The 23,885-nt window shown below is 45.8% G+C and overlaps 1 protein-coding gene across 3 annotated transcripts in view; it reads right to left on the bottom strand.

Moving 5' to 3' along the window:
• Positions 1–23,885, bottom strand: part of CHST11 (carbohydrate sulfotransferase 11) — a 484,533-nt gene that overhangs the window by 268,143 nt on the left and 192,505 nt on the right. For all 3 annotated transcript variants that reach the window (XM_069229006.1, XM_069229004.1, XM_069229007.1), the window contains exon 2: positions 17,832–17,917. In XM_069229006.1, coding sequence (XP_069085107.1) covers positions 17,832–17,917 — 86 coding nt within the window. The remainder of the gene's footprint in view (positions 1–17,831; positions 17,918–23,885) is intronic.

Below are 23,885 nucleotides of genomic sequence, written 5' to 3'. Positions count from 1 at the left end.
CAGCAATATCTGCACTGAGCCAGGCCGTGATTGGGAGCCCGTACCTCATCTGGAGTAATTGCATTATCTTTTAACTGATAACCTGCACAATTTTAACACGGTTTAATAGTGGAGGACACACATGCCCGAGGCGCTTGTAAAATTTGAGATTTTTTGGAAAAGGTTGCCTTGGTAATTCTGTGCGTTTGACTGTATTGTAACATGTCCAGTGACGAGAGGGACAGATTTACAAGAATTCTAATTCACTAAACTTTCAGCGGTGCTATGTGCAGCGTATCGATCTACAGTGCAATTTCAGGGTAGTACTCTCGAATGCTATGTCAATCAAGCATAAGAATTCAGGGCCATGTTCCGGGGCAGTCTCCGATCTGTTTGGTCTCCCACATCTAATGCTTCCATTAGGGGCCCCGAACTCGTGCCTAGGCGGGGCGCGCTCCCTGGCTTGCGAGGCGGGGCGCCAGCTGCCCTAGCAGCCTTTTGGAAGTATGGTGTTTTGGTTTGGAGCGCTGTGGTTTGGGTCGCTAAAGCGCCTGCCTCATAATGAGGAGATCCTGAAGTAAAAATCTCAACGGTTCCTTGAGTATATTCTATTTTATATAGCTTCTTTACTGTCATAGTGGTTTTAATCATGGCGAGCTGATAACTGCTGCGCGTAATGGATGCTGCCAGGGATCCCTCACAGCAGTCTGGTGGCTGAGCCATACTGGGCTGGGAGGGTGTTATGACGGTCATTAAGACAGGTACCGGTGACTACGGGTACTTGGTGATCATAGGGGAGCATGTGTGGTAATTTTATGGATACCAACCCAAAAGAGGGCACCTTTACTGTTCTAGTTCGCCCTATGGTGCTTGGTCTTAAGTGCGGAATTAGTCATGTTCAATGGAAATTGTTGTAGCAAACATGTGGACAGACACCCAACTAGGTGGTGTGGCTGTGCTGTCTTGTTCGCTAGTACGCAGCACGGTATGGTTGGGAGCTATGGAATGCTGTCGGGTAAAAATTTAGCAGCAATTTTAGGCATATGGCCTATGATATGTATGCGAAACAATAGCTTTTGCTATTGGAGTAACCCCCCCCCAAAAAAAAAAACACAATAGCTGATACTCTCACCATATGCAAATGGCGGGAAGGGCGGTCTTTCCCTAGGGAAGATTTTCACCTTATTGGGTTTAGTTGCACTTTAAGGAGCTATAGCTCAGTGGCAAGGTCTAGGGCCTCTGGGGCGGCAGGGGTTTCGTAAACTGGTTGAACGATGAATCGGAGTAGGGGAAGGTGGGTTTGTACCCTCATGTGTTCTGGGCCTTGTTATGGTGTCTGATATATCGCACTGGATTTGCATGGGCAATCTAAGTTCGCCCAGACTACGCTTCCTTCTTAGTTAAGAAAGGCATTTCTCTCCTTCTTTTGGCTGGTTAATGAACAGTCACATCCTTTCATAGGTAACAACAAAATAAATAGTGCTATGAATTATCATCAAGCGCAATTACTTTTCGCGTAAGTACATTTGGTCTACAGTTTCTTTTGAATTCAGTACTCTCCTTTGAGGTAGTTCAATCTCAGGTTAGAAACATTTCTTAATCGACACACATACTGTATGAATCCTTGGTGATGGGTCGACATATATACTTTAACAGCATCCCTGTTCCCGAGTGTAGATTTAGCGCCTTTGTTATCCGGGGTTCACCTTCTCGGCGAGACAGACGAGACGCCTCGCTGTTTCTTAGGGAGGGACGAAAGTCTCCAGGCTGGAGGTGCTTTGTTCACAAGGGTGCTAAGCGGTGATGGGGCCTTTTCGTCTGAGCATTTCCTCATGGGAAGCAGTGGTTTGTCCTGGGTTTTTATTACACAGTCTCATCAGTTGTCCCAAAACTCTGTTAGTGACCAATACTTCCGGGAGCAGCAGGTTGGAGATACTGGTCGTGCTAATTGCTGGTCATTCTGATTCTAATGTGGATATTTGCAGGTGAAAATTCAATGAGGAGTGTATGAAGAGGGAACAAATAAAATGTTCAGTTGCTAAAGTCATGTAGGTCATGTTAGCACTGGTAAGGAACCATGCAGGCTCCAGGTGGGGTGCAGTAAGTGAGCACAGGGGTACACTGAATCCAACGTATTAATAATAAAAAATAATAATAATAATAATAAATAAATAAATACAAATATATATATATATATAGAACCGTCACATTCATAGGCAGGAATGCTCGAAAAAAATAATATTTCACGGGATCTCAGGTAATATGGAACTATTGTCTGGGCGCTTATGTAACATGAGAAGTAGGTAACAGGTATTTGTGCCAGTGGTTATAGTACTGTTCCTTTCGGCTCATCGCTTCTCATAATTTGCAGAAGTGTGTGAGAAGTACCATCAGGTGGATGGAATGGTACAACTGAATTAGGCATTACCAATTAATAAGCATTGAATTCAATCAAGGGGTAGGTCTTCCTTGTTAGCAAACTCTAATTCGTAAAGCATGTAGGGGGCTGGGCTTGGTCGCATGCAAGCATTAATACATAGCAATAATGTATATCCCCGATTCCTGCTTTGAACTAGGGGCAGGGACGAGGTCAGCGGTTAGGCCTCACAAAAAGGCAATGTCGGCACCAAATACTCTCTTGGCACAGGAACAATTTTCCTCAGCAATAATTTGAGGGGGCATTACATATAGGTAATTTAGTGTGCCAAGTTAACATGGCTCACCGCAGGATTTGCATAGAACATGATGCTACTCTGCGTCTGTCGGTGTTCTCCAACCTTTAAAGCCTGGGCAGTAGAAAAAGAACCCCAGTCATATACAGAATCTCCAAGGGGGCCCCTGGGGCTGGGATAGCCTGACCAGCTAGGGTTTGCATTATTACCCGTAGGCACAGCCGGGGCGCGTGCACCACCAGCACCTAAGGAAGGTCTGGCAAGAAATAGGGTGGGAAGGCTCCGTAGCACCCTGATGGTGCCACAATGTCTGCATCTTAGGTAACTAGCAATGGGAGCTGGTAGTTGGAGCTTCTGTTGACCTTTGGTTGCATCGCGGGATGAAAGGCTGAAACACGAACATATTTCATTGCCTTAGTGGCTCGAATTGAGGGGGATGGGGGCTCCTGCCCCGGGCCACCCTATCTCTCACCTATGGCGGGTGAGATACCTAATCATTTGGGAGCCCATCCGTTCATCCTTTTGAGGTCAGAACAATGAATACCAATTTTACAGTAACCAAGCTACTGTGAGTCCGTAAATGAATCAGGCAATTCAAAGAGGTATCCGTATGATATCTATTTAGTTCCTTGCCCTTGGGTTCATAGGTATGTTTGGCAAATACATATCTCTTCGTTCCGTGAATTGGCACTGTTTCTTCATGGTGGTGTTGGCAGAGGGGCACCGATGTGCGCCAGCATGACTGCACTCACATCTCATGTGTCATTGCACAGCTTACACGAGCCCCTCCCTTCTCGAGCCTTGGGGTTCCTTTCCCTGCCCAATGCAAGCCTAGCGGGGGGCATAGCAAACCCTCGCTGAGTCAATTGCAGGTTGTCTCTCTCTCCCTCATCTTATCGGGCCGTCTCTCTCTCGCCCTGTCCCTGGAACCCCCGTGGTCCCCTCCCTAGGAGGCCTGTTCCGGCCAGAACCCTATGATGCTTCAGCAACATTCTACTGAGACCACGGCAGCAACCCCCATTTCCTATTGGAGAGGTGTGCGCTTCCTCAGCAAGGTTTTCCTTCACACGGGTGAAGATGAACGGGTTCGGTATTGGCTCTCTTCAGACAGGGCGGCGGACTCAAGAATAACTGCGGCCCCCAACTGGTTATTTGACGGTCATTTCTTCAAGGGGCGGCTGCAAACGCCGGTATGTTCTCAGGGGAAGCAGGAGCAAGCGGCTAGGGGCCCCCTGTCCGCTGCTGGCGTTGTATTCAGCCGGTGATGCATTGGCAAATGCTATTCTGCTTCGCTTATGCCTCGCTTCTGTAAAACACACTCATGCTTGTTTTCTTCTGTTTCAGTAGCAGGACGGTTTATGAGTGCTCAGTCACTCCTTTGTCTGGCAGGCGGCTTACAGGTTGCCTCCGCTCCGTAAGCCCATGCCGGCATGGGCTGCGCGGCATACACAGTGGTGATCGTCGGGCTGAGAGTCGCTCACCTACAACGACTGGTCCTGAAGGTGGAGGGTGGCGGGGGACTTCTGTTCCCAGACCTCTTTGCCGTATACAGGTGAGACTTGGTCATGGAAGGGTAAGCCTACCATGGTACTGCCCCGGTTCAGGGCATACGGGGAATACCGGACACAGGATTAGTGGTGGTGCAGTCAGATGCTAAGAACAAGGTGCATATCTCTGATGTGGGCACGGACCGATGCAGTGAGGTCATTGGGGCCTTTTTCCCATGGTTCCTTTTTGATGGGGAGGGCGAAGGACTCTGGGCCCCTGGTCGCCCTCAACGCTGCCCGGGCCCAGGGCGTTTATGGATTATCCCCTACAAACTGCTGAAAGGCACGCACATGTTTCACAGCGACCAGGTTCATTTATCTGACGAAGGGACCAACCAATTTATCCGTGACATGTGGGGTTTTGCCTGCAGCCTCTTTTTGGGTGGGGAGGGCGAAGGACCTTTTGGGCCCTAGTCGCCCTTGTGGCGGAAATTGAGATAAGAAATGTGACTAGAAACAATAGGAGGGGGTCCCCAAGGTGGGGCCCCCAGGAGGACATCTGGGATAGGATCCTGAAGTTGTGAGCCAACCAGCGGATGTACACACCAGATCAGGGGGTAAGAGACCTCAGATCGCTGGGGGAGAACATGGGGCTCCAGCTCTTGGCTCCCCCCATTACACCCCAGGGCTGATTGGTGTTTGGAGGGGGGGCGGAACCCGAAACTGGAGGACAAGGTACCGTGTAGTCAGGGTAACCGTCCCTCCTATGGATACAGGTGAGACATGGGTCACCTGTGTGGTCCAAATGGTGGTTCAGGACAGGAAGGGATCCTGTCAGATTGGTTATGGTCACAAGAATTTCTCAGTAACATGTAAATAAAATTGTTTTCTTTGTTGACTAACCTTGCTATACTTGCTATTTGATGTTTGGCTTGTTGAAGTTATGAGTTATTTTGAATTATGTCTTTTTGAAAATAAAAGATACTTCTTCCAACGAATAGAGCTTGTCGTCTCGTGTATTCCTGGCGGAGGGAGTGTGGGCCGTTATGGAGGCCTCCGGGTCCTATTTTCCATTGCGCGCACTGGTCATCAGTACAGCTGCCTGGTGAGTATGAGCTGAGCATGAGACTTGGGGTCCTGAGCTCTGCTAGAAGAGCGGCCTGACTCTGCTTTGAAGGGGGGAGGGAAGGGAGTATTAGAGGAGACCACAGCCTGCCGTCCAGAGAGCTCTCTAGCTTCTTCCGTGAAGTCAGCCACTGGCTTGCTTACTCCAGGGTGCTGTGCCCAAGTCCCAACTAGCTGCACTCCCACAGAGATGTGGTACAGGAGGATTTAAAAGGATAGCCCTCTTTCAAAAAAAAATCTCCCCTCGCAGCTTTAAGTGCAAAACACATTATTTCTGTCTTTACAGCGCTACAAGCAGATTTACAAGACGATCTTAATTTACGGAGCTTAAATCGCCACTAGGAAGGACTGGCGTGGTATTCCGCATGGATGCCAGCTACTACCTTCCGAGAGAGCAGTGAAACGCCGGCTTGCAGCGACGGCATCTCTACCTCTGAGTCAAGAGGACTAAAAGGTTTGCAGCAGTGTTTCCACCTAAAATCGAACTGTGTATTAAATCGCCGATGTGTGCTGTAATGAGAATGCGGTTTGGGGTGGCAAGGCTTGGTCTTTCTAAGCGCCCTCTTGGTGGCCAGTGTGTAGCTCGCGGGTGTTTCCTTCGTCTCCACACTTCAGGGTCGGGGTGTGACGCACACGTTAAGGTAGGGCCAAGCGAGTGCGCTCTTCAGCGGACACTACAACCTTTGTTTCTGCGGACAACGCTCACAGCTTGACTGCTGAGTGCTGCTGATCTCCCGTCTCGGATGGAGGGAGGGATTATTTTACAGGGTTGTGCACGGCCACTACAATCTGGGAAAGAAAGGCTTGCCTGTGGAGCCCGCCGCTGCAGGGAGCTCCGTTCCGTCTGCATCGGGCAGGAGCGCGCTCTTTGGGGAGCCTCCGAAGACTAGGCCTCCTTGCTGCCTGCTCAAGCAAACCCCTTTTTGTTGGAGGGGTGAAAAGTTCCATTAATTCATCTCCTGCTTAATCTGAATACATGAGAGTTGAGTGCACTCGATCAAAGGTAAATGGAAAGAAACAACTAGGCCCGGGGCGTTCTATGGTCGAGCGCATACGTTGTAAGGCTTACACCTCACTAGCCAGGGGCAACAGTACCTTCAATATTATTTTGTGCATAGTGAGCAAGTCGCTCACCCAAGTTTACTGGAGGGAACCTCTTCCTGGCACAGCAGACATGGCAGCACAGTCCCACGCTCTTGGGAATGGTTGACATGGCCTTCTCAGGCCCCGGCGCGCAGTCGCGCAAGACATGGAGTCTCCACGGAACGCTGCACACTTCCCTTTCATCAAGTAATTGCATTAATACCTACTTCCTCCAGCTAATCCTCAGACGTGGGCCACATTACTTAAAATACTGTGTTATTCTCCTTGTACTTGAAGGAGGAGCTCTTTGTCCCTTTCTGTACGCTATTAGCCGCTTAACATCAGAACTCCACTAATGTGCACGAAGCGACAGCGCGATCCCGGAGCCTTGTTTAGACTTGCGAATTCAGGGTTCTAATCCAGCTTCAATCCTTCTTTGCATTTTTTTGCTTCCCTGTAACATTTTCATGACTTGCGATGCACATATTGTAGTAATATAGGCTGCATGATTCTAGAAGGAACCCTCGACATAAGATATCTTCAACTCACTGGATTTTATTTTTAGGATTTTGATATGGATGAAGCAAGCCCTAATAGGCATCTGAGTGGTTTTAACAACGAAGACTTCACAATATAGTAAGAAAGCTGAAACTGGTAAAATAAATATTTATGTAAGTTGAATACTAGCTTTCATTTCTTCATAACAATAAGGGTGTACATTGGGTGGGCTGGCTGTCAAACGGGTGGGGCCTCTGCCGCCCTAGCCGCCCCAGCCGCAGGAATCCAGCCATTTAGATAGTTGTATGTCCTTCAAGTGTACTATCTGTTCCCAAAGCAGCTGCCAAGCAACACCTTTGAGGGAAAAGAAAACTGATGGTAGCCCTAATGCCGTGCCAGACTGGCAGATCCGACAGAGTTTATGTTGGGGTCTGGCTTTAAAAAAAACATATATGTGGGTAGGTGGACATTTGTCAAAGGATCTGCTCTAAATTGGGCAGCACTTACTGAAAGCTCCCGAAACTCAACCCCTCTTAAACTGAGGCATCCATCCTGTGTGTGGACATCTGAAGTATAACCAAGCTTTCACTGTGAATGATTTATGATTAATTCAACAAAAACGCCACCTGTGACAGATCTCACACCTGACTTTTACCAAGGCAGTAGAAGCAAGGGAAATAAATGCCATCCATGCCTGAAGTTCTTTTGCTATCAGTTGTTTTCCATAGATGCACCACACAGAATGGAGGGTTGTTTCAAACTCTACCATGGCATTAAGATGTTTCATGATAACGAATGTCACATTTGTTGGATAAAGAGCCATGAGATAAACCCCCTCAGAATCCTCCACTTTCTTACACACATTGTGGAACAATGCTGACACCTTACCTGATATGAGTCGGAGGTACAAAGTTTGTGACAAAAGTCACTCATCCCACATCCTGGAGCTCAGCAATTGCAACACAACATACATGTCAGTGAAGTAGGACTATCAACATGGGCAACTCCTCTGCAATGGCAAAGGAAAATGATATTTAATTATTGTTTTAATTTTCAGCTGATGGCTGAGCCAGCATAAGTAGGGAGGGGCAGGGCTGGTCCATGCGAGTAGGAGTGGAGTGAGTGCACTTAAAAGTGCGCATGTCAGTTTGCCAAACTGACATGCGCACTTAGGTTTCTCCAACCCAGCTGTGTTGCACAGCCAGGTTGGAGAAACAGCATATACTCCAGTGCACTGTCTGAGCGGCAGACCAAGCCACTCAGACCAATCCTGGTGCTGCTCTCATGCTATTATAGCATAAGAGCAGTGCCAGGATTGTGTTGGGGGGGAGGGGCTGTGCTGTTGTCCCAGAGACTGCTGGAACACCAACACCATTGGTAGAGGAGTGAGGTGGCCGGCAGCAGACAGGTATGTTTTTTTAAACTTATTTTATTATCCACCCCCTTGCCCTTTCTCCCTACCCCCCCTTGAGATTTGCAGTGGCTACCACTGAATATCAGTGCTAGGTGTCTGCTAACAGAGGATGAGATATATAATCCTTTTGGCCACAATCTTTGCTTTCATTTTTCATCAGCAGTAAATTGTACAGTACTAGGATATAATTTCAAACCCATTCCTTCTAAATATACTCTTTAGTTTGCCAATTCAAGAAGCAAACATTGCATCATACCACTCCTAAGTTTAAAAGTTGTTAGGTATTATAAATTGAACATTGTATGAAGCTAATTAAGAGGGTGACTGGAACATCGGATCTTCCAGTCTCAGCAGAGGTGAACCAATCAATCAAAATTTACAAAGCGCACTGCTCACCCATAAGGGTCTCAAGGCGTTGAGGGGGTTTGGTCCTTTGTGCTTCAGTCAAAGAGTCAGGTATTAAGGACCATTCTGAACTGAGGTAACAATGGTGACTGCCTGAGGGAAAGAGGCAAGGTGTTCCATCTCTTTGCCGTGAGGTATGCAAATGATCTTTCTCCAGGAGAGGTCTTCTGTTCGGTGGCTAGTGCCTTTTGAGTGGAGCGGAGAGATCTGGTCGGGGAGTAGAAGGTGATGCAGAGGTTGAGGTAGGTAGGTCCTATGTTGTGGACAGCCTTGTATGCATGTATGAGATGTTTGAAGTGGATCCTTTTCTGGACAAGGAGCCAGTGGAGGTCTCTCAGGTGTTTGGTGATGTGCTTGCAGTGGGGGATGTTCAGGATGAATCTGGTGGAGGCATTCTGGATGTGCTGTAGTTTCTTTAGATTCTTCTGGGAGGGGCTGGTGTAAAGATCATTGCCATAGCTGAGCCTGCTGGTGACCAGGGCCTGGGTTACAGTCTTGCGGAGGTAATCTGGGATCCGTTTGAAGATTTGCCGTAAAAGTCGGAGTGTGTGGAAACAGGACGATGCAAATAAAGTTGACCTGGCGGGTCATGGCGAGAGATGAATCCAGGATGAAGCCGAGGTTGCGTGCATGGTTTGTTGGGGTGGGGCGGGTGCAGAGTGTTGCAGACCACCAGGAATCATCCCAGGCAGATGTGGAGGGTCACAGGATGAGGATCTCGGTCTTGTCCGAGCTGAGCTTGAGGCAGCCCTCCTTCATCCAGATGACCTATGAAAAAACTGCCACAGGCCCCCGCTGTTTACAGGCCTCACCTTTACTGCCTGAGCTGTGTGTACAGATAGAGTGTATATGTACATCTCTCTTGGCATACACCCACATAAAGGAGGGGCCTGTGCAATCTTTGATTGTTCCGCTTGTCTGGTCCTTCTGTCCAAAGCTGGTTCACTAAGCATGATGCTACTGACGAACACTGCACAGGACAACCTGCATGGCACACACCTCTCAATCAGCAGTTTTTTGGCCTTTGTATGGTAGCTGGGTGTGGCAGAAGTGGACTGAACACAATCTCATTAAAAATTGCCATGTGTGAGTAGCAGGGTCTTACACTTAAGTACAGTGGCTAACGAAATTGGAGGGGGCCCACTGTAAAACACATGGAAGAACCCCTCCTTTGAACTCACTCAGGTCAGTCCTGTGCTGCCTGAGGGGGCCACCTGGAGCTCAGGCCCCCCACCCGCACCGCCAGGGCTGCGGGGGTCTTTGTTACGCCCATGCTTAGGTATAAACACTGTCAGGAGATGCAGAGTCTGAGACAGCTTCAGTTGTGAGACCCTAGATGTGAAGGGCTTGTCTGTGCAAGGTATCTTGATGAAGAGGGCACTGTAATTGTTCTTAGAGCTATGAAAGAATAGGGCTATGTTAAGAGAAATAGACAGTATGTCCCTGGTCAGATAGTTCAGTGGCCTAATGCATCAATTGTGCATAACTTGATGGCCATCACAATGACAAACAAGACAGCAGGAACAATGAGACAATATCTAACTTAAGAACAAGCATTAAAACTGGCCAACGATCGGTCATGTCATGCTGTGACGGTCCACTAGTGTTGCGTGGAGCCCCTTCGCCTTCCACCACTGTCATGTATTGTGAGACTAGTGATTGTGGTCAGCGAAGGAGAGGAAGATGGAGAGAAATAGAGAAGGCGCTTTACAAGAAGGAATGCGGCTCGCGCAAGGTCGCAGGCTGAAATGCGCACCGCCTGGCCTAACGTCAGATCTACAAGTCACTCTTTTTAGGTCGCAAGATTCAAGTACACAAATTATTCTTTAACCTGATGCTGTCGCCCTGTAAATATCGATCGATGTTATAACCCTCACCATTCTGGCCTCCACCCAAGTATGCGGCTTCTATACCAAGCAGAATATTCCAGACATCAGGAGAAACTGTGTAACCCGGAATTATACTTCACGGAGGTTTATTTTCTCGATTGACATTTTATTCCTGTCATATCCATGCTTGATAATACGCCACAGTGTCTGTGAAATCGTTTCACAAGTGCCTGGCATAATGCACACATTTAAAAGAAAGAAAATAACTATTTTTTGCAAGCAATCAAAAATGTCGCGTGTGAACTCCTGGAACACGAAACCGTGAGAGGACTTCCTATAATGCAGTTCTGATACATCACTGCTACTTACCCACAAGTACCGGTATTCGCGTGCGCAGCGAGATTCTCGCACTCTGCGGCACTGAACGTTTCACTCTGTAACCCTCAGCCCTCTAAAGTGAGGCCGCCCTGACACGCGCAAGGATACCCGAATCAGGAAGTAGGAATTAGTATTTTAATTCCAAGTGTCTGGCTATAAAGAGTACGTTTCTGATAACTTTTGGAAACGCACCACTGACGCTTAAAACACTCAAAACTTTGAAGTTATATTTTTTATGTTTCCCAAACCTCTCCTACGGACGTGTGCCCCAATCATGACTTGCTAAAGAAAATCACGACATATTTCTTGGATAAATGTTTTGCCACAACATTCCTTTCTATACAGTCTGTGGTTGAAGTGCAAGAAAATTGCATATGACATCATGCTCTTACATAAACACACACCTCGTGTTGTACAACTGTCTAAAGGGAAAATAGATCATTTGAGTTGCAGGCCCCACCAAAAAAGAAAAACATGTCACTATAGTACTCCTTTATTCTGTTCTAAACAGAGAATGTGTGTATGTTTTGGAGCACCATATCCCTGACCTCTTATGGAATGTTTTGGTCACAGGTAGGGAAAGGGTCTGATTAGAGTTACACGCCCCATGTTATTTAAGGAAGGACATCTTCTGGTTGTGTATCAGTGCAGGAAGGACCTGTGGGCCAGATGTATTACATTCAGAATAGCAAATTCCAAATTATGATTTTCTCTGGATCACAATTAGGAAATCATTATTCCTAATGTTTGAAACTTTTAATTTAAAATTAGCTATTTTAGTTGGGCCACAAATTGATCTACCTCATGAATATTAGTGATATGGGTTGCAATTTGTGACCCACTATGAATCACCACCTTCACAGGGATGGTGGCTTGCTTGGTTTAGAAGACCACCATTTCTGTGATTGCTCATTAATAAAGCAAGCTTTTTTTTTATTATTCAGCTTGTTTCTCTAAAGGTAAATGGGACTATGTTTAAATTAAAAGTTTCTTTTTTTTTTATTTGTTTAAGACGACGCAGTAGTCCCGTGGGCAATTGCTTCTCTTGTACATTTCAAATGCAAGTGAGTTACCACTGTATGTTAATAGTCAGTAATTATTAATGTTTGGGACCAGAATTCGGTCACAAAACATTAATATATACCATCTGGATTTGGTATTTGCAAGGATGCCCTTACAGTATTTGGTTGTAAACACACATTAAGATTCGGTAATATGTAACTGAATCACAATTTGATGTTTGTTCATCTGAGATGGCATTTTTGAGATTGCAAATGTCCTGATTCTGTGACCCAGACCGTTTGAGACTGGAAAAAAGCTTAGTACGTCTGGCCGGCCTGATGTATTAAAATTCCATTTGCAAAATGTAGTCTCAAATTCTGCACTGTCTTTTTGCACATGGAATCTGATTTTGCATACCTACTTATGTTGAAGGAGTCAGTAACTGGGCAATGGTTTGGGACCAGAACTGCGGTCTCAAAACATTGATATGTAGGTTATCAAATCTCAGTTCGGAAGGAATGCCCCTTTCTGCCCCTTCCAAGTTGAGATTTGTTGTGGGTCTCAATGTGGGACTGTTATGATTGATCAGAATGTGGATGAGTGCTGGCTGGAGTTGGCTAATGGTGGGCTGAGATGGAAGAGGGTGAGCTACTACAGGCTCATTTCATTCAGTGCATTTTTGATTTGCACTTCATCACAAGATGTTCTGGCTTATAGAGCATGGTGGAAAGTGGCTCCTTAATCTGTGTTTTTTTAATTTATCTCTTCTCTGTAGTCAAACAATTTCTCAAGGATATTACAGAGCATGATAACTTCGTTCCATGAAAATGCTTTTTAGCTGGACTTCTCTTTTTCATGTGGAAAGTGAACCAAACGTAAGTGGCAGATCTGATTGGCCGCTGGCGCAGATACACAATCAGAAACTACAGGAAATTAGTGTAAGGTTTCTAAAGAGATGTATTTTGTGGACTTTCAAGAGCATCGAAAGTGACTAAATATAGAATATGAAGCCAGTCTACTTACAAAAATAACTCATGAAAATGTATGCAAAGAATTGTGTTCCCCTACAGCAGAAGGATACGCGGCTTCCTCTGCTACTCGAGGAAAATGTTTACGCTGTGTTAGTGAGAGAAGTTCCTGCCAACTTGTAATTGTACTATTTCATTATTGGCATCACTGAAACACTGTCTCCATTCAAAGGGTACCCAAAAACTGGTCTCATTTTATGCACAGGCTGACAGAAAAATCATCATGCATAGAGGAGGGAAAAGCACTTCTGCCTATTGAACAAGAAGTACGTTAACCTGAGAAATTCTTGACTGGGCACGGAAAGTGTGGCCACTAGTGATTGTGCTTTCTTAATCTGCATGTAGAGATACAGGTACATACAAGACCAACCAAGCCCTTGCAGCCTGACATCTATACTGGCTGCTATACCACCGTCCCCTCCAAAAGCGCGGTCCAATCTGTCTTAAACTCCATTAATGACTGCTTCTTCTGTACAAGCATCCCATACATTTACCACCCTACCTGCTAGAAAAAGCTTCCTTATGTTGCTTCTAGAGCTATCAAGATAGCAGCTGTTTAATTGCCCCTTGGTATGCATTAGCAGCCAGTAATTTTAGCAGGGGGCGAGACACACACACATACAAACTCACTCACACCCATGCAGCCACACACGTGTGTACACACACACATTCATTTACAACACTAACTCCCAAATATTCATATATATACATGAATGCATGCACCAACTATTTAAAAAAAATCAAGTTTACTTGCAGAGCTCTGCCTAAAAAAAAAATCACACCTACATGTGCAGCTCAGCCTCGAGGTCCCAGGAGGGTTAGGACTGCTGCTTAAGGTCAGCCAGGGGAGACGACAGCAGTCCCTCACTTGTCACAGAGTGGGATGGGGTCACTGAGACTGCTGGCCCCACCCCAGTCTGTCACAAGGTGTCAGTGCTTGACACTCGGCTCTGGGCACTTCAGGGCTTAAAACTGAAGTGCCCAGGTCCAAGGCAATCAGTGACGCTCCACTTCATCATGAGGGAGAGGGCCTTGAGGTGCTTCCCAGGCTGAAGCGGTCATGCCATAGGAGCGGTGACATTTTCAGCCCAGCAACGTTCAGCTCAGGCAACCAGGAGCCTGCGCATTAAGTGCATGTCTAGCTCCTGATTGCATGGCCTGAAAATAAAGCGTGTCTGCAATGGTGTAAAATTAGCCCCTTCTGCCTTTGCAGTGTGGGGGACCCCCAGGCTCCAGGAGGCACCCATAGGACAGTACACTGTGCATGGGGTGGGCCTCTGGCCAGACAGCGCCTGTCTGGGTCGGTGAGGGGACCCCTCCATATACTTTGCAGAAGGACCAACTCAAGTCTTGTTATGCCACTGAGTGTCTGTCAGGGTGACCTTTGTTCAGCCTGACAGACACTCTTATTGGGCAAAAAGTGAGGGGTGTGGCATCTCTGCCCATTAGGACAGGCTGCAGCTGGTCTGCATTCAGCCTTTCGCTGAATAAGCATGACAGTTGGGAAAACCCACACAAGTTGTGTATTAGCACGCTCAAAGACAGTCCCTGTTATGATCAAAGCTTAATACAGGCTCTCCTGCATTTGCCGCCTTGGGCTGATAAAACTCCTTCCACATGGCACTTGGCCTCTCTTCCCAAACACCCCTCTTTGCCTGCAGACTGCTCCTCATCCCTCTCTATGACATCTCTCATATGTTTCATTTGTTTTAAAACACTTATAAACGCTGGCTTTACTAATCCACTCAGCTATCCACATAAAATATGGTTCTGTTCTTTAAAGCAGGCATATCAACCCTCTGCGATGCCTTATGGTGAGTCAGAACTGTCACTAGACAAAACTCCGATCTCTCTCTAGCAAGAACATTAATCACAAGAGTTATCTTGACATGTTAAGTTCCTCCTGAAGGCTGGACGCACAAGGAACTTTTCAGCAGGTGCTTTGAAATCCCAAATTTAATTAGTGTTTGATAAACACAGCACCCCGCTGAGGTCAGCGCCTTCCTCCCCCACCCTGATCCAGGTCAGCACCCGGTGCGGCCGCACCGCCCTAAAGCCGGTACTGTGCTTGTGGGTTGGGGGTACTCTTTTTCTTGCCTGCCACAGGTCTTCTTAATGTTTCTGTGAAAGACCATTCTTGAAAGGGGGTCCTCCAGAAAGTGTGAATGCACTTATGATTCAGCCGTCTGCCTTTCTCTGTCCTTTCCACCCTAAGGACGGAGACTCCCTCTGTGTGAGCCTACATCGCTATGTAGCTCTGGGAGCATGGTGCGGCCTCCGTTTGTTAATAGACAAGTGGCTATCGTGCCCCTTTACATTGCCAAACCTTTTGGAAATATATGTACTTGAAGTGTTGCAGAATATTTGCTGATTGAGTTATGCAACTACTTCTTGTAGAATGCATTACTTGTGCCTTCTTTGTCAAGCACGCGGAGGTGCTTGCTGGACAGTTGATTGTAATGTAAAAAAGGGTAAAAAAATAACTAAAAATACAGGTGACCTAAAATAAACGTGAATGTTTGTAATGAGGCACAGGATAATATTCACCATTCTTGAAACTCAGTATGGTCGAGGCACTACGGGCCTCATTACACGTGCCCTGTACATTCTGATGGACAGGAGTTACTAGGCCCACTGGAATGATATGTTTTTTGTTTTTCACACAGAATTTTAAGTTACTAAAACACCAGGGAAACATATGCAGGAATTGACACAGAAACACTGATTTATGCCTGTCATTCCCATCCCAGAATTACTAGGACCTGGATATCAGTAATTCTGGGATAGGGAATTTTAATGGGTCACTCAAAAGGAGGGCCGAAATGCGTTAAGTTACCAACCCCCTTTACACACCAGGTGATCGCATACCAGTTCAACTGGTTGTGCCTCAAGCGTGTGGCCGTAGTTTGGGATTTACCAGAAACGGTCGTCCCCAACTCAAGGAGCTACATATGAGGTCGGAAAATGGGATCAAGGCGCGGTGGCATTAGGAGACCAGTGACTGCTGAATGTATTATAAAAATGGAAAGATTGGTACAAAATAGGTTTTGTCACCACTTACCCAACCAGGAGCACAAGCTCAATAATCAGCCCGAACAAACCATGAGATGAGAAGAAAATTAAATGAATGTCTTATGTGTGATTCAACTGCAGGGTGACGATAGCAAACAACATGCACAAAATAACCACAGGTTTTGATTATCTGATTTCATATAATATGCTCCCTTGATTTTACTTTTCTATCAGAAAAAAATGGAACTAAAGGGAAACGAGCCACTGAGCTGAACTATTTACCGGTTTTTGAGCCATCGGGAGGGATGGCACCCGTCCAATAACGCTGTTGCCTCACCCTCACCCCCTCCCCCCCCGCGAAGCATGCGGGGAGAGAAAGGTGAGCGTTCTAGTCTTTCTAGCAGCTACCCGTTCATTATCCCATTGATCCTACATCGGAGGCTGTGAGCAGGTGTCGTCCCTGCAGGTGTCTGTAATCTTCCTCTGGCTCAATTACAACATATAATAAAGCATTTACAAAATCCGCCTGCAGAGGTGTTGCATAATTAATTACACATCCGAGGGGCAAGATCCTTTGCAGATTCAGCAAAGTATAAATAATTCTACTGTACTGTGATCGAATGCCGATGAGTACCATGCAGTTAGATAAGTCATTGATCTCTTCTGACTCTTAAGAACACAACTAAATAAACAACATTGCACAAGAGAGGCCCCGCCTGTTCTTAAACCTGCTGAGCCATTTTGATGGAGCGACAGTGGCTTCCATACTGGTCTACTGCGTGCATCTAGTGCATCACCTTCCTCCATCAGTTGCAGCGCACTCAGAATGCTGCTGTACACTTGATGTGTCAACTCAAGTGAACATATCGCATATCCAGAGCCGGGCGATCGATGCACCGACTCCCTCTCATCACTTTCAATCTGCTTTCTGGGCATTTAAATATTAGCACAACAAAGCACACTGGACAGAGAAGGTCCCTTCCACTCCACAGTCTCCTTCAGCGTATTACTTAAACCACCTCAATGTTAAAGAGACAAAGCCAAAATGTTCTTACTTTTTTTTCAAAGATTTCCTTATTTATGACAATCTTCCACCTGCACACTCTGTTCCCTAGAGTGGTATCAATTTGTATTGGGCACTTAACCTAGTTCTAGTACATCCATCTTAAATGTATTTCAACATGTACGAGTCTGATGACCACCCATTGAGTCACCTGTTCGGGTCATAACGTTACTGCCCACGAGCATTCTAAAAAACATTTAAGGACGAATTTAAGACAAGTGGCGCAGATATGACAGCCTATACGAACAGCATTTTAATTAAAGAAAGATACATTTGTTCTCAGCTTTCCTTACAGGATCCTGCCCTCTGGAGTTGCCTCCCTGAGCCTCGAAGTGTGAAGCTGAAAGGCACAACACATCTCTTCACGCTGACTTTAGGTCAGTGTCACCAGCGGGCTTTAGTACTGTGGCGGGAGGAGCAGACTCGTACCTTTTCTTGATGGCGACTGAACTTCATCAGTTGAATGTGGCCGTGCCATGCCCAGTCCCTGGTACTAACGGGGTAACGTCAGGGCAGTGGCCATTGCCCATGGCCACTCGGGTAATATCTGGTAAATACAGATCCTTGTTGCTTGATATCTCATCCATGGTGGGCGAGACATCTGGCTGCAAGATCGGTGAATTGAAGTGGGTTGGCCATGCCAAATTCAGGATTTTTTTTTCTATTTCATGAAGTGTATAATGCCTTTAACCCAACTAGTGCACTGGAGACACACCCCCTGGGAGACAAAGGTTGAAGAATGCATGGGAGACTGTTTCAAAGGGTGCGACAAGGCTTATATCTGCCCCATACTGCGGCACCAAGGCTGGCTGGTGTGATGCAGAAGATGTGCATTGAGTAACGTGAGTACACTGACCTGGATTGGGTTATAAAGCTCTTGAAGGGGGCTTCGAGACCCTTTTCGACAGCAGATGTCCATTCCAAATGGATTCCTGCGCATGACTGAGGAAAACAAGAGAAAACAAAAAGAAGAAATTACAGCAAACCACGCTGCCAAAAGGATTAAACACATTTGGACAGATTCAGGAAGAAAAAGAAACACTGACATAGTACTTGAATTTCGGATTTCAATATCTTTTCAGTGGAGGCAGAATCCTTTTAATAGAGCTATGCTCTTTTGACAGTTGACTCACTTTATTTAGGGTGACTTGTGTTGTTACAAATAAGCACTCCACCGTATCAGAGTATGTGGCCATTAAAGGCTGGTTGCAGGGAATACACTTACACTCACACACCCAAGAAAAGAATGTGCATTGTCTCCCACCAGACAGTCACGTGGATCAGAGGCACAAAAGAGTCCAACTTGAAGTGTCAGGCATCATCACTCTATTGCTTTTAAACACTCAGGAAAACTGTGCATGTTTAAAATGCATTTCTAGTTGCTGGGTGTTCTAAACAAAGTAGGGTCGAGGAACAGTTCAAAAGAGCATCTTCTCCGGTATACTTTGCCACTCTATAGCATACGCTGGCCCTGGTTGTCCGGTCTCAGCAGGGACAGTCTTTGGAAAATGCGGCCGCAGGACATACACCAACATTACGTGGAAATGCAGTGAGATGCTGCTTTCGCCAAAGTGCACATATAGTCAAACATACACAGAACAGTTACATATGACATACGTTACAAAATGATTTCGAAAAAGAGGTCCGTTTTAGATATAGGTTACTCTCTATAGTATTTTTTTCAGTTGAAGACACGTAGTAAACAAAAATGTATGGAATTACTCTTACTATAAAGGATGCACATATCACAACACGATGACTGCGATCACAACTCCATAAGTCACATTATCACTTCAGCCAACAATATGAGATGAGCTAATTAAATCATAAACAGAGATTGCAAGTTGCAGGTCTACCAACTTTTGAAATACTTTTTTTTGTCTATTTCCACAGGAACTTGGTCCAAACAAGATTTGAAAAGTTTCTTTAAGTATGGGATCTGCAATATCTATAGCATTATAGGAGACTAAAAAAAAGTGTGCGTAAATTGCTCAACATAAAGAGGTCTTCTGACCATTGATAGTCCTCTGACCCTAGTATGCAACAGGCGGGTCGCATCGCTAGCACTGCCTTTACGCTGTGGTTGAGGTGGCTACAGTCTACTATCCCTTTGACCACTATCCATTCTTTGCCTCACCAGGTAGGAACCACCTCAAACACAGGGGGCAGATTGTTTCATATGAGCTCAAAAAAGTTCCGGCTTTAGTGCTGGTGGCGCCCTGTGCGATGGTCTTTTTTGGCACCTGCCCCATGTCCACCTCCTCGGATTCCCTCACTACCACCCGGCAAATGTGAGCCTCATCCCTCTATAGCCCCCCTTTCACATACATTCATTTGTTTCAAAAGTGCTTGTAAAGGCTGGCTTTACTAATCCACTCAGCTATCCACATAAAATATAGGTCTGTTCTTTGCAGCAGGCATATTAACCCCCTACGCTACTTTAGGGCGAGTCAAAGTTGCCCCCAGACAAAACTCTCATCTCTCTCTCTAGCAGGAACATTAATCACAAGAGGTATCTTGAGATTTTAATTGCTTCCTGAAGGCTGGACACACAAGGAACTTTTCAGCAAGTGCCTCCCAAGTTTCTAAGTTATTGCTAAAGACAGCGCCCCCCTGAGGTCAGCGCCCCCCAATCCAGGTCAGCACCCGGTACGGCTGCACTGCCCTAAGGCCAGCCCTCAGCCCAAACCTCCTTTGCTCTCTCTCTCTTTTGAACCTCTACATCCGCGTACTCACCCCCCGTACTGGACATCAACTGACCTCTAGCAGCAATAGACTCAAAGTCTACAGAGCTGGCACAATAGACGTCGTTTGCTGTTTACCATTAGAGAAGACGCGAGCACAGGCAGCACTGCAGCGAAGCAGAAATGATGCTGAGAGGAGGGCAAAACACCAGGGATTCTTGTCACCTTAAGGGCTTTGTAATCGACCTACTCATGGCTTTCAGAGAAGGCTGAAAAAGAAAGAGTGCATGGGCAGTTCAGAAATACAAGACTACAGATTCTCCAAATTCATCTAATTGGGCTCCTGCTGGCGAGTCAGTGCCTGCTTTTAACAAATCAGCCTGTCACAGAATGAAATGACACATCTCTAAAATGTATCCAGGAAAAGGGTGACACCCAGCTCGCATAAGGCACTCTTTCTTCTCACTGAAATATCCCATGTTTAGAACTATACACACAGCTCCTATCCTCTGTGTGCGCTCCTATCAGTTTGATTTCCCAGACGGGCAGGAGCAAGCGCGGAGCAAACACTGGAGGGGGATCTAAAATGATACATGGCCAAATGTGTGCTGGCAACTCAACGCTTAAGCGCAATATACTTCAATGAACATTTAAAATACATTAATACAAACATATGCAATCTTGTAAAATTATGTCTGTGGATCCAGTCAATAATGCTAAGTCACAGCCCCAGCTGACTCAAGGGCTCGAGCAACAGGAAATAGACAATAACTACTATTATTGGTCATGCCCAGAGCACAAGTCCTGAAAACAAAAAATAGTGCGGGGCACTACTTTGCATATGTAGTGATGTCACATGCAGCGAGGTCACGGGAAGTGATGTCACAGCAAGGGATTCCACATTCCTGAATTATCTCTTCTATAAGAAGGATTGGCCTACTTTACAACCAAAGTAGAGATACTGTATGTAAAGGTCAGGGCAACTGGAGTTATGCAATTGTGCGGCCACGGCTATTTTTGCATAATTATAGATTTGCCATATTTGCCACATAATCCATCATCTGCTGCATATCCTGCCGATTTTAACAAAAAAAAAATTTGTTTCCAGCTCAAACCGTTAAAAAGTTGCTAAAAATGGAGCGGCGTGTGTTGCTGCGCAGTGGAGATCCTTGGAAAAACTGGACTGGTCACCTTATGTTGCTTATTGCTAAATATGGGTGTTAAACTGCCACTAAGGAGATTCAACCAATGCCCATGCAGTGTTACTAAGCTTAAAAACAACGAAATAATAAAGCAAGAATATTATGAAATGTGCCACATTATGCTGCATAATCTGCCTTTTCTTGCAGCCTAAATTACTCAGCCCTGCCGCATACTTTGGCCCTCTCCTCCCGCATAATCCCAGTGGCCCTGCAAATGCATAAGAATGTAAATATAGATGTCTGAAAGCAAAGCTGTGAATACTTTAGACAATTAAATTTACATTTAAATCATAATTCATGCATTTACATAGATTTGACCATTTGCTTAGTATGAAATAAAGGACAACTGATCTAGTTGATTTACCAATAGAAATTGTGATGCAGGATATTGATTAGGAAGCTGCAGGCTCTTACAGTTGTCACATACATTTAGAACTAATGAAGTTGGTAACACTGGTGGTATGTGACAATAAAGCGGTTTAAGTTGTAGCAGCGGTCGCTGGTGGCCACCAGTTGCACTATTTTCTGGGGACTGAAGTCTTGCAGGTCCGGGCTCGCGCAATCCTGATCTTAAGTTAACGCTTTTCCTGGCCCTGTGCTGGGTGCCTTGTCTAACTGGTGGCCTTCCAGGCCTGTGAACTCAGTGGACTTTGTGGACAACCTGCCACCTGGAATGGAGCCACTCTGATCACAGATGCGACATGGGGCGAGGGGGGAAAGCGGAGTAATTTGCACCACATTCCTCTTTGTTTTTTATCTGTTGACGGGGGAGGAAGGTTAATGTTTATGAGCCCATAATGAAAACCGTGTGCACTATAGAGTGGGCCGCACTGCACAGTGGATTGCTTACTAGGTAGGCTGGTCATACTGTACATGAAGTTTCTACTGTACAGGGGTTGTATACAGTACAGGAGGGTTGTACTCTACAGGAAGGGAGATGATCACACGGTGTGGGGTATACTCTACAGAGGGAGTTCTGCAGCGTAGGCCTTCGTATTGCAGGACACACATACAGGGAAATAAACCATAGTATACAGAGGCTTATATTCTACAGGCGTTTCATACAATACGGGGGCTCAAACTGCACTTGGGCACTCACACCTCTAATGCCCCTTTACCCGCCACCCCTGCACAAGACCCCTTCCATTGCCCGTCTCAACTTCCTGCTCCCCCCATAAAACTCTACCTAATATTCTTCAACTCCCAACAGCAAGCCCCATTACTCTGGGGAGGGGAGGGAGTTGCACTTAAAGACAACATTCATAAAAGTTAGCAGGAATCAAACAAGAAATGAACTGCCCCTGGCCCCTCCGTGTCAGAGTTACAGAGAAACACTGCTTTATTAGGGTGAATCAAAACCAAAGGACGGGGGGACAAGGGCATGTCAGGGGTGCACCTACTGTTGTTATTACGAACACAGAAACATCTGATTCTAGAGCAACCCAGGTTGCAATGTACACACGCCCGGACCAGGAGCACAGGAGTGCGGAACGACGGAGCTGAGAGAGAGAATATGAAAGGTGAAAGACGGGACAGAAGGGAAAGAGAAGAGAGACTTGGACGAGGAAATGATGAGAAGGAGAAGGACATAGGACACCAGAAAAGAGTGAGAATGAGATTCATGGATGGGCAAACAGAGGGACAATGGGATGGGGCGCACAGGGAAAAGAGAAGAAAAATAGGGATAGCGGCAGCAGAGAGGAGGAAATGGGGGCACATGGTAAAAGAGAATGATAAATGGATGGAGGCAGGTGAAATGGGGAGCATTATGGAGTCAGGGGATGAAACGTACGGCGAGAGAGAAAAAGAGAGGGAGACAAGAGTGAACGTAGAAGAGGACGCAAGATAGAGAAAGTGGGCAAAAATCAAGAGGAGGAGGGGCAGAAGGGAAAGGAAAGGGGGAAGAGATGGAGGTCCAATCAGATTACTTCAGTGCCACAGATCCTTCTTTGGATTGGATGTACTGAAGTGGCCAGTGGGAGAAAAAGCTCCAGTGGCCAATTAGAACTATTTTATTAATTTTCAGAACTGCAGAGGTGCTGCAGTACCCACTGTTCCAGAATACTCTAACCTTTTATTAGAGTTAATCCGTTCATGCCACCCTGAGCACCTTTTTAAATTCCAATTTCTTAAAGACTATTGAACAGATATACAGAAATAACAAAAACATGCTTTCTGAGCAAAGTTCTATCTTTGTGCCATATTTGGTGTCAGCATTTTCTTATGGGAATTTAAATGGTAAATCACACTTTTGTGACTCCTCCTTTCCTTGGTCCCCACTTGATAGATCAGGGCAAACTTTCCATTAAGTGGATGAACCTTTTGTTTTGGAAAGTTTCTTGCAGATTTGTGAAACAGTGCCAAAGTTATTGAGAAGGCAAAAAAATATCGTTCCTATGGAAAGTCTGACCTAACTATAACTACACTAGCTCCATCGCAACCACGGTAGTTACAGAGTAGCTTTATTAAGAATGACTTAGCCTACACCACAAATCTGATTTTCATAATCTCACTCTTAATGAAACAGCTCCAATTATGAAAGTTGTAAATCATCTCACGGATGGGAGTGCATATCTAATTACTCTTGTCACTTTGAAAGAGATTACTCTGGATATATATCATTTATTGAGCTAATTATGCCTTGTTATTTAATTACATTTTGCTCTTCGGTGCTGTCATTGATTGGTATGAATACTGATTAGCTTGTAACCATTATTGTGTTTGTAGAGGAATTTCTGAGGTTTTTATAAACATGTGCTAAGGTATCATAACAAAGCCAACCATGCCTTGACTTCAACCTTGGGTGTTTTCACAGTTTGTTTTATCATATAGCACATCCAGGAGTTTCAACCTCAGCCGCGAACACCTTTTGGGGGGAGGGGAGGCAGAGATTCGATGCAAGGTCTGTATCCAACCATATACAGATGGCCAACCACCAATGCTGACATCCTCCTACCTCCTGCTAGGCCCTGCCATGCCTGCACCCAATCTGCTGCGGGCAGTCAACCCTTGCTGCACACAGCT

The sequence above is a fragment of the Pleurodeles waltl genome, chromosome 4_1 (assembly GCF_031143425.1).
Source record: "Pleurodeles waltl isolate 20211129_DDA chromosome 4_1, aPleWal1.hap1.20221129, whole genome shotgun sequence".
Taxonomy (NCBI): domain Eukaryota; kingdom Metazoa; phylum Chordata; class Amphibia; order Caudata; family Salamandridae; genus Pleurodeles; species Pleurodeles waltl.
Note: the sequence above shows the minus strand (reverse complement) of the source record. Positions and strands in the feature narration are given on the sequence as shown.